Source organism: Pristiophorus japonicus, chromosome 19 (assembly GCF_044704955.1).
Source record: "Pristiophorus japonicus isolate sPriJap1 chromosome 19, sPriJap1.hap1, whole genome shotgun sequence".
Taxonomy (NCBI): Eukaryota; Metazoa; Chordata; class Chondrichthyes; family Pristiophoridae; genus Pristiophorus; species Pristiophorus japonicus.
Window position 1 is genome coordinate 9,829,055 of NC_091995.1, and position 13,460 is coordinate 9,842,514.

Here is a 13,460-nt window from a genome sequence, read left to right on the forward strand (position 1 = left end):
TCCTTTGTTATGTATAAACATGCAAGTTATGTATGATGTTATAATAATTTCTTCATTAAGGAGGGAGAAGTGTAATATCTGTGACCTTGTAATGTTTGTAGCTCCATACTGTGGATGTGGAAGTATTGTGCACTGCAACTACAGAGTTAATAATTAAACAGAAGCAGCAGGTTCAGGAGACTTCGGAGAGCTGCCTGCCATGTTAGAAGCTGTGTGTGTGTTTGTGCTCTGTGAATATATCACAATAGCATAGAAGCATTTAAGGGGAAACTAGATAAGTTCATGAGGGAGAATCGAATAGAAGATTATGTTGATAGGGTGAGATGAAGTAGGGTGACAGGAGGCTGGTGTGGATGATAAACAGCAGCCCGTTTCAGTGTTGTAAATTCAATTTAATAACAATGGAAAACATTCTTTAAAAAAACACATCAGCGTACAAGGGAACCAATAGAATGGCTCACGCCAAGAGATGTACTTTGGAACTATTGTCTTGCTATTATGGGTATTACAGGACTCACTGGCGGTGTGCCCATGCGCTGGAGAAAACCTTCTGCGCTCCACCTATTTCTGACGCAGCTGGAAACTGAAGGAGTAGAGCAGCCGGAAAGTTGCTGCGCCGCAGTTTGCGCCTGGAAGGCAGCCGGTCCGCACATGGCTTCCAAGCACCAGGCCGAGGGTTTAGCGGAGTACTTAAACTGCCCCATCTGCCTGGACCTCTTCACCGAGCCGGTGATCCTCGACTGCGGCCACAATTTCTGCCAATACTGCATCAAGCGGTACTGGGAGGACGGCGAGACGATCTCCTGCCCCGAGTGCCGCAAGGTATTCCGCGAGAGGAGCCTGCGTGTCAACCGGGCGCTGGCCAATCTGGCGGAAAAGGCTCGCAACCTGATCCAGGATCCCGGCGCCCAGGAGGGCGAGTCTCCGTACCAGGAGCAGCCCCGGGCAGCCAAAGCCCCGGGCGGCCCGGAAAACAACCGGCTCACCTTTTACTGCGGCGAGCACCGGGAGGAGCTCAAGCTGTTCTGCGAGACGGACAAGGAGCTGATCTGCGTGATGTGCCTGGACGCGAGAGACGGGCAGAGTCACCGGTCCCACAACTTCATGCTGATAAGTGAAGCGGTGGAGATGTACAAGGTAAAACGAAAAATGTGTCTCTGGGCTTCTTTGCCGCCCGCCAGCTGTAACTGCGGCGCAAACCCGTTTACGCACGGGAGCGATTTTAAGTCAAAGGATCCTGGGCAAGCGTCGGTTTTCCAAACCCGCCCCGATTTTACTCTGAGTGTAGTCATTCATTATCAGGCAGGGTGTTAAGTGACCCCGGGGCATGTTCGGTGGTTACGCCGACGTTATGACATTCGGTCTTCCCACTGGAAATTCATCACCGTGGCATTCAATACTCACCCACTTCCATTTGCTTATCGGAAACAAGTGCATTCACCCTGTGAAACTCTGCTTAAATTCCAGGACAAACTCAAGTCGTTGTCTGACATCCTCAGGGCGAAATCTACTCTTCTAGAAGCTAAGCTTACTCAAAAAGAGGTTTTAGAAGTCGGGGTAGGTTCTATCTGCTTTAAAAATTTTTAAACTGTTTATACCCCACTCTCCTTTATTCTGGTTTGATAAATTCACAATTTACAGGATCAAACCAGTCAACTGCAGACATTCGTTACGTCTGAATTTGCTAAAATGCACCAGATCCTCGTTAAGATGGAGCAGCGCCTGATCGCCGAGCTGAAAGAGAACGTGGAGAAGATCTCGGAGCGACTGGAGAAAAACCTGCAGGACATCCACCAAAACTTAACCACCATTCAGCAAAAACTGTCAAGATCGCAGACCCAACTCGACCAGGAGGACACCATTGCCTTCTTAAAGGTAACTATCTCAATTGGGATCAGCTTTAGTCACTCCCGTTCGGCACACTGCCAGCAAATAACGGAGTAAAGAAGGTTGTTGGTTCAGGTCCCAATCCAGGGACTTAAGCACATAAATCTAGGCTGACACTCCAGTGCAGTGCTGAGGGAGCGCTGCACTGTCAGGGGTGCTGTCTTTCAGATGAGACATTAAACCGAGGTCCCGTCTGCTCTCTCAGGTGGATGTAAAAGATCCCATGTCACTATTTCGAAGAAGAGCAGAGAAGTTATCCTTGATGTCCTGGGCCAATATTTATCCCTCAACCAACATCACTAAAAAAACAGATTATTTGGTCATTATCACATTGCTGTTTGTGGGAGCTTGCTGTGCACAAATTGGCTGCCGCGTTTCCCACATTACAACAGTGACTGCACTCCAAAAAAGTACTCCATTGGCTGTAAAGCACTTTGAGATGTCCAGTGGTCATGAAAGGTGCTATATAAATGCAAGTCTTTTTCTTTCTTACTACATGGGGACCCTTTTTTTCCTTTTATCCATTGGCTCACCCATATTCTGAGGACAACTGAGCTGTCACACCAGACCGAACTAAATCTTATCCAACTGTTCAGGTTTAAAGTCTGTGTGGACCAGTTCCTGGCACTGACATTTAATGATCTTATTGAATGGTGGAGCAGGCTCGAGGGGCCAACTGGCCTGCTCCTGCTCCAAATTCTTGCATTATTCACAGGAGTGTTATCAAAAATTTTACTCCCAGCCAAAGAAGGAGACATTTGGACAAGGTGACCAAAAGCTTGATTTGGGTGCTTTTTTTAAAACAGCACCTAGCACTTTAGGAAGAATGTGAAGGCCTTGGAGAGGGTGCAGAAACAATATACCAGAATGATTCCAGGGAAGAGGGAGTTCAGTTGTGTGGATAGACTGGAGAAGCTGGGGTTGTTCTCCTTGGAGCAGAGAAGATTGAGAGGAGATTTGAGGTGTTCAAAATCATGTAGAGTCTAGGCAGAGTAGATGGAGAGAAACTGTTCCCATTGGCGGAAGGGTCGAGAACCAGAGGACACAAATTTAAGGTGATTGGCAGAAGAACCAAAGGCAACATGAGGAAAAACTTTTTCATGCAGCGAATGGTTAGGATCTGGAATGCACTGCCTGAAAGGGTGGTGGAGGCAGACTCAATTGCACCATTCAAAAGGGAATTGGATAAGTACACGAAGGAAAAAAAATTACAGGGCTCTGGGAAAAGGATGGGCGAGTGGGACTAGCTGAAGTGCTCTTGTGCAGAGCCGGCATGGACTCGATGGGGCCTAATAGCCGCGTCCTGTGCTGTAACCATTCTATGATTCTAGCGGTCAATTGAAAATTTCAAATCTGACATTGATATGTTTTTGTTGGGAAAGGGATTATGGAGACACAGCATGTAGATGCAGTTGAGATACAAATCAGTCATGATCTAATTGAATGGCAGAATGTGTTTCCTAGCAGTGTTTTCTACCCTCTTCTGCCTCATTTTATACTGCCGTGCTCCTACCCTGAACTCAAATCCCACTTTATTTTATTTTCAGGATCAAGCTGATCAGCAGACGAGGTGTGTGGTGTTATTTACAGAGACTCTACACAGGGTGACACGTTTGATGGTGCTCATTTCCACTGTGTAATGTCAATGTTCTCTTTGATCAGTGAGGACCCCGGGCAGCTTTTGTTGGCAGTCGACCGCTTGCCTCTAGGAATATTCCGAGGACCCTTGCAGTACGCAGCCTGGAAGGAAATGGCCGATAGCATCAGCCCTGGTGAGAAGTTCATTGCATGCTCTCCCTCAACTGCTGTGATTCTCAGCAAGTAAATGGTTTAAGGGACATGGAGGGGGAAAAAAAATACACTTGATCATATGTATTAACAACCTCTATGTCAGCTGTGGCTCAGTATGCAGCACTCTTGTCTCGTGAGTCATAAAGTTATGGGTTCTAAGTCCAACTGAGGGAGTTCTGCACTGTCAGAGGTGCTGTCTTTCAGATGAAACATTAAACTGAGTCGACTCTCTCAGGTGGACGTAAATGATCCCAAGGCACTATTTCGAAGAACGCAGGGTAGTTATCCCCAGTATCCTGGCCAATATTTATCCCTCAATCAGTATCTAAAACAGCTGTTCTGGTCATTATCACATTGCTATCAGGGGGAGTTTGCTTTGTGCAAATTGGCTGCTGCATTTCCCACATTACAACAGTGACTACACTTCAAAAGTACTTTATAACGTGCTTTAAAACGTCCTGTAGTCCTGAAAGGCGCTATAGAAATGAAAGGCTTTTTTTTCTCCACAAATGTGTACTACTGAATGTATCTAAAAAAAAATTGTCACAACAGGGAATGTCTGCAATGTCCTAGAAATGTTACCATTTAAAACTACTCTCTCGCCCTCAAGGCTGAAAGATAACCCTACCACCCTGAGTAAAAACTGTTTTGGTTGTACAGTGATTGAACGCATTCTACAAATAAAGATGATGGAAGTGTTTACAATATCCGTTGTTTGAGAACAACTTGTCCTTTCATACTTTTCACATTGAGCAATCTGATCTTTCTCATACATTGTTACGCACTGACGAAACCAGTTGTACTTACGATGTAACTAAGGCGAGTGCAAGTTGGGTTGGCACATGCCAGCTAGCATCAATGTTTCCTTTTTAAGGTTGATTGACACGAGAGAGAGAGAGTATCTGTGTCCGTTTGAAATTCTGATCGTTATAAATTTCGCTCTGCAGGTGGAATGCTATTGTTACATCTTTCAGCAGTTTAATCGTTGCCATCTCAGGTGTAGTTTGTCATCTAAAACGGTGTTTTCCACTTTAATCCACCCGTTTCCCTCCCTGCCCAGGTTTTAGGCTTCCACTGTTCTTTAATTCAAACGAAATTCTGGCGTGGTGTACAGCGGGCAGTTGCTTTGCTAACACCCGGGGGTAAATGTGAAAATTCAACTCCTGGCATATCCTTGCCTCTCCTGGGGCCCGAAAATGCATCCTACATTTCTTTCCTGGTTTGGGGGAGTGGTGTGGGGGAGGGGGACTCACGATCCTTCCGTTGACCCTAAACCTCTTCTGCTCGTGGTCACTGTCATGGGAGATTCAAATATTTTCTTCTGGCAGTAACAGGGGCTCACATTCTCAAATGGCCATCCTTCTTCGGGCGGGGAAGTAAACTCAGCCTCTTTGGGAGCGGGTTATCTCCAAGTTGACATACCTGACTGTAAGTTTGGAAATAAAGTCGACCCAAAAGCACTTTACAGACAATGAAGTACTTTTGAAGTGCAGTCACTGTTGTAATGTAGGAAATGCAGCAGGCAATTTGCGCACTGCAATATCCCACAAGCAGCATTGAGATAAATAAGCAGGTGATCTGTTTTAGCAATGGTGCTGGAGAGATAAATGTTGGGCAGGACACCGGGGAGAGGTCCCCAGTTAAAGATGAGCAGTCAAGCTTCCTTATCAGACTGGGCAATCCTATACCATGATCAGACAACAAGTCTACATACAGTACTCTCTCCTCCCATCCAACTGGAGAAAGAAAGCATTGATGCTAGTCGACATGCCAACAGAACTCGCATTGTGCACACTCGCAATGTACTGTGTTACATCGCAAGAACATCTGGTTTAGTCAGTGCGTAACAATCTCGGCATAATTATTGCAATCTGGATACGGAGAGCTGGGATTCCTCCCACTTAGTTCCAGATAATCCCGCATACTAATCTGCTAGCGGGTCCAGGACACACAACAAAAAGATCATCTCAATCTCGATCATATGACTGAAATCCACCTGATTCTTCTTCACTCAGAGAATTGTGAACCTGTGGAATTCTCTACCACAGAAAGTTGTTGAGGCCAGTTCGTTAGATATATTCAAAAGGGAGTTTGATGTGGCCCTTATGGTTAAAGGGATATGGCGAGAAAGCAGAAATGGGGTACTGAGGTTGCATGATCAGCCATGATCTTATTGAATGGTGGTGCAGGCTCGAAGGGCCGAATGGCCTACTCCTGCACCTATTTTCTATGTTTCTATGATTATTATTGGCATGAAACAATGGAGCTGAAATTGCGGTCGGAGGCTTCCCGCGGGGCAATTGCCTCTGACCTGAAACATTTCCACGAAAGTACCTGGTGGTCCTGAAGGAGCGTGAGATTCCGGAGGGGAGGCCTTCTCTTCCCGCGTTGCGAAGCGCACTCCCGTCCTCCAGGTTCCCACGCAGAAGGTGCAGTCATGTGTGACCGCTCAGCCAATCAGATACAGTATTCCACAGCTCTCTCATTAATAGCAGTGAGAATTCCGTATCGACGAGTTCTCATTGCTATTAATGAGGAAAAAAAACAAATACACTAAACACATAATTAAAATTAAAGTTCATAAATACCTTGGAGAAAAAAAAATGTTCCAAGTTTTTTTTAATTATGGTTAAAAATAAATTAACGTAGTGGGCAGGGTTTTTAAAAGTGTTTTTTTAACATTTAATTTAATATTTTTGTATGTTTTTAAACTCTCACGACTGCTTTTATCAGGCACAAGAATTTTGAGGACATTTGCTGGGTAAGATATGGGTAAATACCGCAATCTTGCCCTTGCAAATGTCCTCGCACCCGATATGCATGAGATCTGTCAAGCTTGCTTGACAGATCGGAAAAGCCGGTTTTCAGCGTTTGTGCATTGTGCGCTGAAAACCGGCTTTTGCGATGCCTTCCAGGGTCCGTACGGACCCCGGGAGGCTGGGATTTCCACGCCAATGATCTTGTAGTACATCGACATTACCGGCAGAGGGCGATGTGACACTGCATGATTGAAACCTTGAGCAAGATATGGGCCTAGAAATCCCGGTCGAGGTCTTCCCGCGGGCAAACCACTGATAAAAAGGAAAAAATGTGCTCAAACCTGTTCCTGCTGCACCCGCTCAAGATCCCGATCCTGAGGCCTTCACTCCCTGCGCGACGCATCGTGTGCTCCCAGGGACATCTGTAAGCTGGAGTCACATGGCCCTAGGCAGCCAAGGTACAGTATTTTCTCATTCATAATAATGGAAACTCCGCAAGTTGGAGTTCCTATTATTATGAATTAGAACCCCCCTCCCCCAAAACAGTAAAAAAAATAGAAAATACACTACATATTTAAGATTCATTTAAATTAAAGTCATTAATGTCTTATAAAAAAACATTTATCCCATTTTTTAAATTATGCTTTAAAATAAACTTACCGTAGTGGGGAGGGTTTTAACAATAAAATGTGTTTTTAGAACTTTACTTTAAAATGTTTATTTTAAGATGCTTTTATCAGGGGCAAGAATTTTGACGACATTTCCTGGGCAAGATATGCGTAAATCCCACAACTTGCCCAAGCAAATGTCCTCGCTCCCGATCTGCGGATGATCTGTCAAGCCAGAAACTTAACAGATCGGAAAAGCTGGTTTTCAATGCATGTGCGTTGTGTGCTGAAAATCGGCATTTCCGATGTGTTCCCGCGTCCGTAGAAACTTCGTACGGGCCCGGGAGGTCGGAATTTTTGCCCCATTATTTTAAGGCTTGCTGACTGGAATAAGTGGACAGTTTCAACTCTTTTTTTTATATTACTTCACTGTATTAGTCCTTAGTCTAACAACCCAAAATATCTTGTTCATAAATCAGTGCTTTCAATACACCTCTCACACATGGCTCCTTCCTGTCTCTGGGTACTTTTTTTTCAGACTGTGCTTTCCGCCTTTGATAAGCTGCCGGGAACCTAATTTGACATCATAAAGGCAACTCTTCACTTCGCCTTTTAAACCAGCAAACAATTCTCTGGTGCAAGGACACCATTCCAATTTTAACCGAAGCCGTCCGTTGGGAAACTGACGGGATCGGGAACAACACTGGTTTTGCGGCTCGCCCGGAATTTACTCTCCATTGAAGTCAGGTGTTCCACCTGATCCACCGGGTTTCCTGGCCTGGCGTGTTAAGTTGCAATGATCTCCTTGCGTCCCATCTCATATCATCAGTTACTGATCCATTTTTCGTTTTGTGCCGGTTTTATGACTTATCTTGGTTCTAATATGTGGAGATACGAACTGGGTTGTTATATTTTTGTGCGAAATTAAATAGTAATTATGCGTTACAAAAATGTATTTAGCTTGGGAGAATATTTACTGCAAAATTTATAGAAATATTATCCTATAATTAAAAAAAGCATAGATACAAAAGCTGTCTCGGAATGCTGTAGTGATGGCTCTTAGTCAGGGCTTGTCATTCCATCATTTGTAAGAAGCTTCACGAAAGCTCCAAGAACCGCCAGCTAGTTATAGAGCAGAACGTGCCAGTGCTGGTAATGGTTCTGCTGTTGCCATTTACAGCTCCTCCGGACCCACCTTTTTGTTCTTTTACCTGTCCCATTACCACCCTCTTTTGCCTTGCACCATCATCTCTTTTGTCATTTAATTACATCGGCCTTCTACCCTATCACAGACCTCCCCTTTTGCTCTATCCTCTCCTCCTCCCCACCTCCCCCTTTCCCTGCCCCTGCTTAAAACCTGTTGCATCTCTGACTTTTTCCGGTTCTGGCGAAAGGTGATTGACCTGAAACATTAACTTGACTTCTCTCTCCACAGATGCTACCTGGCCTGCTGAGCAGTCCCAGAATTTTCTGCTTTTATTTCAGATTGCCAACTTCTGCAATTTCTTGCTTTTCATGTATCATGAACACCGCCTATTTCCAGCCCCATAGCATCGCACGACTCTGCCCCTGTCTCAGCTCATCTGCTGCTGAAACCGTCATGTCTTTACTACCTCGAGACTTGGCTGTTCCACCCGCCATAAATTTGAGCTCATCCAAAACTCTGCTATCCATGTCCTAACTCGCACCAAGTCCTGCACACCCATCACCCCTGTGCTCGCTGACCGACATTAGCTCCCGGTCATGCCGTGCCTCAATTTCAACATTCTCATCCTTGTTTTTAAATTCCTCCATGGTCTCTCCCTCCCTATCTCTGTAATCTCCTCCAGCCTCACACCCCTCCAAGATATCTGCATGCCTTCAGTTCTGGCCTCTTGAGCATCCCTGATTTTAATTGCTCAATCATCGGTGGCATGTGCCTTCAGCTGCCTCGGCCCTAAGCACTGAAATCCTTTCCCTAAACCACTTTGCCTCTTCTAACATAAGAAATAGGAGCAGGACATTCGGCCCCTCGAGCCTGCTCCGCCTTTCAATAAGATCGTGCTGATCTGATCATAGACTCTGCTCCACTTCCCTGCCCGCTCCCCATAACCCTTTACTCCATTATCGCTCAAAAATCTTTATTTAAATATATTCAATGACCCAGCCTCCGCCGCTCTCTGGGGCAGCGAATTCCATAGATTTACAATCCTCTGAGAGAAGAAATTTCTCCTCATCTCAGTTTTAAATGGGCGGCCCCATTCTAAGAGTATGTCCCCTAGTTCAAGTCTCCCCTATCAGTGGAAATATCCTCTCTGCATCCACCTTGTCAAGCCCCCTCATAATCATATAAGTTTCAATAAGATCACCTCTCATTCTTCTGACCGCCAATGTGTATAGGCCCAACCTACTCCAATCTATCTTCATAAGTCAACCCCCTCATCTCCGGAATCAATCTAGTGAACCTTCTCTGAACAGCCTCCAATGCAAGTATATCCTACCTTAAATACGGAGACCAAAACTGTACCCAGTACTCTAGGTGTGACCTCACCAATACCCTGTACAGTTGTAGCAGGGCTTCTCTGCTTTTATACTCCATCCCCCTTGCAATAAAGGCCAACATTCCATTTGCCTTCCTGATCACTTGCTGTACCTGCATATTAACTTTTTGTGTTTCATGCACAAGGACGCCCAGGTTCCTCTGTACTGCAGCACTTTGCAATTTTTCTCCATTTAAATTATAATTTACTTTTCTATTATTTTTGCCAAGGTGGATAACCTTACATTTTCCCAAATAATACTCCATCTGCCAAATTTTTGCACACTCACTTAGCCTGTCTATATCCCGTTGCAGATTTTTTGTGTCCTCCTCTCAACCTGCTTTCCTACCCATCTTTGTATCATCAGCAAACTTGGCTACATTACACTCAGTCCCTTCATCCAAGTCATTAACATAGATTGTAAATAGTTGAGGACCCAGCACCGATCCCTGCGGCACCCCACTAATTACTGTTTGACAACCAGAAAATTACTCATTTATTCCGACTCTCTGTTTTCTGTTAGTTAGTTACCCCCAACCCCGTGAACTTTTATCTTGTGCAGTAACCTTTTATGTGGCATCTTATTGAATGCCTTCTGGAAATCCAAATACACTACATCCACTGGTTCCCCCTTATCCACCCTGCTCGTTACATCCTCAAAGAACTCCAGCAAATTTGTCAAACGTGATTTCCCTTTCATAAAACCATGCTGACTTTGCTTGATTGAATCATGCTTTTCCAAATGTCCTGCTACTGCTTTCTTAATAATGGACTCCAGCATTTTCCCAACGACAGATGTTAGGCTAACTGGTCTATAGTTTCCTGTTTTTTGTCTGCCTCCTTTTTTAAATAGGAGCGTTAAATTTGCGGTTATCCAATTTGCTGGGACAGCCCCAGAATCCAGGGAATTTTGGTCGATTACAACCAATGCATCCAATATCTCTGCAGCCACTTCTCTTAAGACCCTAGGATGCAAGGCATCAGGTCCGGGGGACTTGTCCGCCTTTAGTCCTATTATTTTACCTAGTACTACTTCATTAGTGATAGTGATTGTATTTGCCTTCTTTAAGACTCTCCTTTAAACCTATCTTTTTTGGGCAACTGCCCTAATATCTCCTAATGTGGCTCGGTGTCAAATTTTATTTTATAACGCCTTGGGACGTTTGTGTTAAAGGCGCTATATAAATACAAATTGTTGTTGTAGAGTAGAATGTAATCTTTAACAAGTAAAACCATTTAGCGTTTGAATAAATTAAGGTATCGCTGTACGAACCGCTTATTTTCTCGTTTTTCTTTCTCTCTCTGCCAGTTCCGGCCTCGGTGACCCTGAACCCCAAGACGGCCCACTCCTGGCTCATCATATCGGAAGACCTGACCAGTGTCAGATACGCAAACGAGCAACAGCAGCTGCCCGACACCCCGGAGAGGTTCAACCCCTCTCTCTGCGTCCTGGGCTCTGAAGGATTCGTGTCGGGAAGGCATTACTGGGAGGTGGGGGTGGGCGAGAGCGCCGAGTGGGACGTGGGAGTGGTGAAGGAGTCCATCAACAGGAAAGGGGATATCACGGCCATTCCGCAGGCTGGATATTGGATAGTGTGGCTGAGAAACGGCAATGACTATAAGGCTGGCTCTCTACCTCGCACCCGCCTCAGGCTGAGCGTGAGGCCCCAGAAGATCGGGGTTTACCTGGACTATGAGGGCGGGCAGGTGTCCTTTTACAATGCAGACAATATGTCCCATCTCCACACTTTCACTGACCTCTTCACTGAAAAACTTTATCCTTTCTTCAGTCCTTGTTTGAGTGGGCACGGGGAGAACTCAGTGCCACTGAAAATCTGCCAGTCCAAATTCCACTAACCCTGTAAAGCTCACTCGCGATAATTCTCTTCTCTTAAGGCTCCCCTTCAGGTTACCTTTACCCTTTCATTAAATCAAAGAATCTTACAGCCCGGAAATTGGGCTGAAATCGGACGTGGGAGGGGCAGGCACATCAGGTGGAATCCCCATTGTACCACACGCCCGATATTCTGTTCTATTCCAATCAATGTGGTTGAATAACGGGCGGGGCAGGTATAACATGCGCCCAATGCGATATCTTTCGTTTTTGCACCCCATCCTTGTCCAATTTCACCCCCATCTGTGCTAGTGTCTTTCTCCACACTTCCCTCGTCTAATCTGTCCCTCACTCGCTCCTTCACATAAGTATATTCCCTCTATTTGAACCAGCTATCCTAATTTCCTTCTAAAAGAACATACGCCTTAAAATGTTGCATCAGACAATGCCCCATTCTAACCACACTTTGAGCAATGATACATTGCATTTATCCCCTTTGGTTAGCGTTAGAATAACTGAATGTTTGCAGCACAGGAGGCCATTTGGCCCGTCGAACCCATGCCGCCTCTGTGCAGGAGCACCTCAGCTAATCCCACTCCCCTGCCATATCCCCGTAGCCCTGAAAAAATGTTCTCCCAGGTACTTATCCAATTCCCTTTTGAACGCCACAATGGAATCTGTCTCCACCACCCTTTCAGGCAGTGCATTCCAGAACCCAACCACTCGCTGCGTTAAAGTTTTTTCTTATGTCAATCACCTTAAATCTGTGTCCTCTGGTTCTCGACCCTTCCACCAATGGGAATAGTCTCTTTCTATGTACTCTGTCCAGACCCCTCATGATTTTGAACACCTCTATCAAATCTCCTCGACTCTGAGAACAACCCCAGCTTCTCCTGTCTATCCATGTAGCTGAAGTCCCTCATCCGTGGAATCATTCTCTTAAATCTTTTCTGCACCCTCTCCAAGCCCTTCACATCCTTCTTAAAGCGCAGTGCCCAGAATTGACCACAGTACTCCAGTTAAGGCCAAACCAGTGCTTTATACAGGTTCATGAGAATTTCCACTTTTGTACTCTACAGCTCGACTGATGAAGCCCAGGATCCCGTAAGTTTTTTTAAGCACTTTTTCAACCTGTCCTGAGGCAACCCATTGGGAATAACTTCTCACTATTTCACAACCCTTTATGGTGTGCAAGGCATCTTTCAGCTCACTTAATCTTCCCAATTCTATTAAAAGAAATCCCAACTGTTCAAGTTAAATGCAAGTCCAAGGCTCCTGTTGCACTGTTCTTGTACCTTACTGAGAATAGGGTTTTCAAAACTGCACACCGTGCAGATTGTAATCAAATTACCCAAATTTCCTTCACACACCCGATTTTACTCTCCATTGAAGATAACGTAGCGTGACGTTGGGCGGGATGTAAAACTGGCGTTCGACCCTATCCCGTGGCTTTCCCATGCGGTGAATCGGTTTAAAATGATTCCTTTAAAGTTGTTAAGCAGCGATGTGAAAGCTGCCCAGTGTAGCCTTGATCTGCATGAGAAGGGGGCGCTCCGTTCTTCATTCAACCTTTGTGCGAGGACGATGTGGTCGTGAACTTCCTTGCCCAACCGATGCCCAACCCGGAAAAATCGCCGGAATTGATCGATAGCCTATCATGAGGCTTGAGGGGAATACATGACTCCGTGGCCTGCTTTTGCATGAAACAACACCATCGCAATCTCGCCACAAACCCGCGGATTTCGGAACGCCATAGGTTCCCGATCGTGGATTTCCTTTAAAAATAAATATAAAACTTTAATCGCAGGTCTGCCCTGTTTAATCAAAGAATATTCTGTTTAATTTCAGATTTTGCTTGTCTTACGTCCAGTATTCCCAGTGATACTGCTCACAGAATTTCCTCTCAAATATTGCTGGCAGAAATTTGTCTTCGGTGTTAATGCATTTTAGGCCCCTGATAGTCAATATAGTGTCAGCCGTGGCTCAGTGGATAGCACAGTCGCCTCTGAGTCAGAAGGTTGTGGGTGCAAGCCCCACTCTAGGGACTTGAGCACATAATCTA

At 45.3% G+C, this 13,460-nt stretch overlaps 1 protein-coding gene across 1 annotated transcript; it reads left to right on the forward strand.

Moving 5' to 3' along the window:
- Nucleotides 1–583: 583 nt before the first annotated feature.
- Nucleotides 584–13,199, forward strand: LOC139229704 (zinc-binding protein A33-like). Its single transcript, XM_070861234.1, has 6 exons — nt 584–1,137; nt 1,468–1,557; nt 1,642–1,875; nt 3,435–3,457; nt 3,550–3,659; nt 10,874–13,199. Exons 1-6 carry the CDS (start codon nt 652–654, stop codon nt 11,419–11,421), a joined length of 1,491 nt encoding a protein of 496 aa, XP_070717335.1. The 5' UTR covers nt 584–651; the 3' UTR covers nt 11,422–13,199.
- Nucleotides 13,200–13,460: the final 261 nt, after the last annotated feature.